Source organism: Oscarella lobularis, chromosome 11 (genome assembly GCF_947507565.1).
Source record: "Oscarella lobularis chromosome 11, ooOscLobu1.1, whole genome shotgun sequence".
Taxonomy (NCBI): Eukaryota; Metazoa; Porifera; class Homoscleromorpha; order Homosclerophorida; family Oscarellidae; genus Oscarella; species Oscarella lobularis.
In genome coordinates this window covers 2,205,833-2,209,155 of record NC_089185.1, presented here as the reverse complement: position 1 = coordinate 2,209,155, position 3,323 = coordinate 2,205,833, and the positions used below count along the sequence as shown (strand labels likewise).

Here is a 3,323-nt window from a genome sequence, read left to right as displayed (position 1 = left end):
TTGCCTTTTCCGGAGTTGTCTTTTCCGGTCGCCGTTTAGGGTTGTCGCTGGCTCTTTCGTTCTCCGTTCTACGTCGTCGCTGCGTCTTCCCGTCGCTTAGAAGCTCTGCACGCTCGACTTCGTCGAATGACTCCTATTCATCTTGGATCACTACAAATATATATCACTTTTTGCCTGAAGCAATCAAAAGGCTCAACACCGACTGGCTAGTGGGAAGATCATGGCTAAAGTACAACAGAGAAAACGACACCATGACGTGCTCCTATTGCCAGACTCACCACGCTGATTAGTGCGGAACGTGGAGTTCCGTAAAACGGTGTAAGCGGATAAGGCTACAGAGTATTGTAAAGCATGAGACAAGTGCAAAACATCGCAACAGCGTCCAGAAAGAGTCGTCAGCAAGGTCAACAAAACTTCTTGCTGATCTCCGACCTCCTGTTCCTCGTCAAGGCATCGAAGAAGCATTTTCATGCTTGTACTTTTTACTCAAGCATCGTATTCCCCACACGACAACGTTTGAGCCTTTACTGGCTTAATGACACTGCTTGGAAATAATAATAAAAGAAAAATACGCGTTGCGAGAAATGCGTGTTATACCTCTGACAAAGCTGTGCAAGAAATGGTGCACATATTGTCAGTGGGAATGTCAATGCACAATTACACATGCGCAAGTTAAACTACCCGTTTCCGTAAATGCACGCACCTTATCACCATGCTATCACTTTCCTGCATGTCCACTTCCTTGTGCAACTTCTATATATGTCATACACGTACGTATATGCCAGTTGCCACTTTCACACAGACGCACACACGATTTTAGCATGCATTCTAAATGGACACAGCAAACAAATTGCGTGCTACCATGCCTTCGAATACCCAACGTAGACGGCGGCTGCAAAAATTGCCACGACAATGCCGCTACAAAGCAGAATGTTAGACGATTGAAGATTCAAATTTGACCTATAAAAGATGACATCATATACAAATGTTCCGCTGACAAGAAGCATGTACCTGAAGCCGGAAGTGCTCGCTTCAGTCTGCGTACTGTAAACAGAAATGAATATGAAGGTAATAAATACAGAATTTCTGCAGCTAACCTAATCTCAGTGCTCTTTTCGCGCTCTTTAAGACGCGACGAGAGCACACAACAACAATTTGTTGTGTGCTCTCGTTGGGAACCATAGGTGACACAATCGTGACATCATTATTTCCCCCTGACTCAACAACGACGATTTCGACATTAAACGCGTTTGCAATAGCATGCAGCTCAATGTGATCGCCCCAGACTCCGGTTTGCGAAACTTGATTAGCGTCTCTTCCACGGGTACTTAATTCTGAAATAATACGCCGTGTACGATGTTTGTCTGATGGCGCCTTGAGAAATCCTGCAACCAAAAACTAAAATTAAGACGTCGAATACGTTGAGCGTCGTCATATACTTTTGTATCATTAAGCCTCGGTGATCGAATATAAGAAACTCGTTCTTGCTTATCCCGATTGAAACTTGACGAAAGTGACCATTCTGCTGCACCTGCTCTAGTCCGTCAAATACGTACGTTTGATACAGTTCCCACGACGAGACTTCGTGGAGAAAATTGTAAATAGCCATGTCTTTAGAAAGTCCTGCAAGAGAATAATCAATTAGATGGCATCCAGACATGCGAGCCTACCTTTGTTTCTTCTGTGTTCCAGTGCTGCTGCGACATCGGTAACTCCAGAAAAGTATCGCGGATAGCGAATGGTGCCCTGCTCTGGATAGTTTCCGTAGTTGATCTGACGCAAAAGTCCGCTGAGATACGTCGCTTTGGATATGTTGTCTTCCGGTTGGAATCGGCTGCACTCCTAAATATTAAATTGAGGGCCTAATCTTTAATTATTAAGCCCTAAATATAAATTGAGGGCCTAATTTTTAATTCTCAGGGCCTACAAGGGACTGGCCAACTCTTCTCCCCTGTAATAAATTACAGTGAATTACAAGGGACTAGCCGATTCTTCTCTCATGTAATAAATTACAGTAAATTACAATGGACTCCTTCACCGAAAATGGTCTATTGGCCTGATGGTGTGCAATCTGTCCACTAAAACGGCGGTGACGTGAATTCGCGTGGGATACATCTAAATTTAATTTAGCACATCGTTTTGCAGGAAAAGTCTTCGGATGTATTTTTTGCCTTCGGGGACGACAATATGGAATAATAGCGGCATTGGAGGCGAGGCAGCAACGCCAATCAGCTCCCGAATACACAATCCATTTAATTATTAAAGGAAAGTACTCAGGCGTATAATAGTTGATTAATTAATTAAGCTTTCGTTCTTATCAAAACATTACTGTATCAGTGCAATGCATCTAAGTGTGTAAGGATTAACTTAGAAGACCACTTAGAAATTCGTCATCTAGGCTGAAAATTTCAGCAGCAACAGCTTTCTTACCTTCTTTGCAGAGAGCTTTGCTCAGTGCTTTTACTGATGCAGACTTTGACTCCTGCCCCACCCATCGTTGTAGAGCTTGGTGAGCTTGCTCCCGGCACCGACAAGCGTAGTCAGTTGCAATTTGCTCAATTGCGGCTTCAGGAAGCTCTAGACGTCGAGCAACATCTTTCCACGTAGAAGCAATTTTCTCGCTGAGGTTGTTCAGCTCCTCCCTTCCTTTACTGCGTGGACCAGACTGAAAACCTAATAGGTCAAGAAATAGTACAGTTATCTCCGCACGCAACAGTAAGCCTCTCTAATCCGGACACACAGCTGGGACCAAAAAAGAAGTCCGGAGTGGGTTTTAAGACATTTTGTATGTCTCTTTGGGAGAAGCGTCAAAAAGGAGATAAGGAACGCCGTTGTCATTAATACGTGTGCCAACCAACTTCACTGCAGTTGGAAGGGAGAAATGAAATGAGCCGTCCTTCTCTCCGCTGACCTCAACGTGTGACGGCATGCTGGTGATTAGGGAACAATGCAAGGAAAGGGATGAGCAATTACGTTTTATGCGACGATTCTCACGTGGGCAATTACTTCATGAAAAGGGGGCTAGAGAAAGAACATGGTCAATGACAACGAGGCTATATGATAACGCGCAGAGTGAAACCTGATCCATCCATTCATTCATTCGTTCGTCTCTAGACATGTTCACATTTACGCTGGGACAATTTTAAAATTGTCCTGGGGACAATTTGTCCTGGGAAAATTTGTCCTGGGGACAATTTGTCCTGGGGACAATTTGTCCTGGGACAATTTTTCCTGGAACAATTTGTCCCGGGACAATTTGTCTTTGGGACAATTTGTCCTGGGACAATTTGTCCTGGAACAATTTGTCCTGGTTACAATTTGTC

At 44.0% G+C, this 3,323-nt stretch overlaps 1 protein-coding gene and 1 long non-coding RNA gene across 2 annotated transcripts; both read right to left on the bottom strand.

The window, feature by feature from the left end:
- Positions 1 to 811: 811 nt before the first annotated feature.
- LOC136192814 (uncharacterized) lies at positions 812 to 1,127 on the bottom strand. The gene is made up of 2 exons (XR_010671244.1): positions 1,012 to 1,127; positions 812 to 960 (listed from the first exon to the last, which is right to left on the bottom strand). It is a non-coding gene; the product is annotated as an uncharacterized lncRNA (long non-coding RNA).
- A 179-nt stretch (positions 1,128 to 1,306) lies between these two features.
- On the bottom strand, positions 1,307 to 3,118 carry LOC136193054 (uncharacterized). Its single transcript, XM_065981844.1, has 4 exons — positions 3,080 to 3,118; positions 1,671 to 1,842; positions 1,440 to 1,623; positions 1,307 to 1,385 (listed from the first exon to the last, which is right to left on the bottom strand). Exons 1-4 carry the CDS (start codon positions 3,116 to 3,118, stop codon positions 1,307 to 1,309), a joined length of 474 nt encoding a protein of 157 aa, XP_065837916.1.
- Between the last annotated feature and the right edge of the window lie 205 nt (positions 3,119 to 3,323).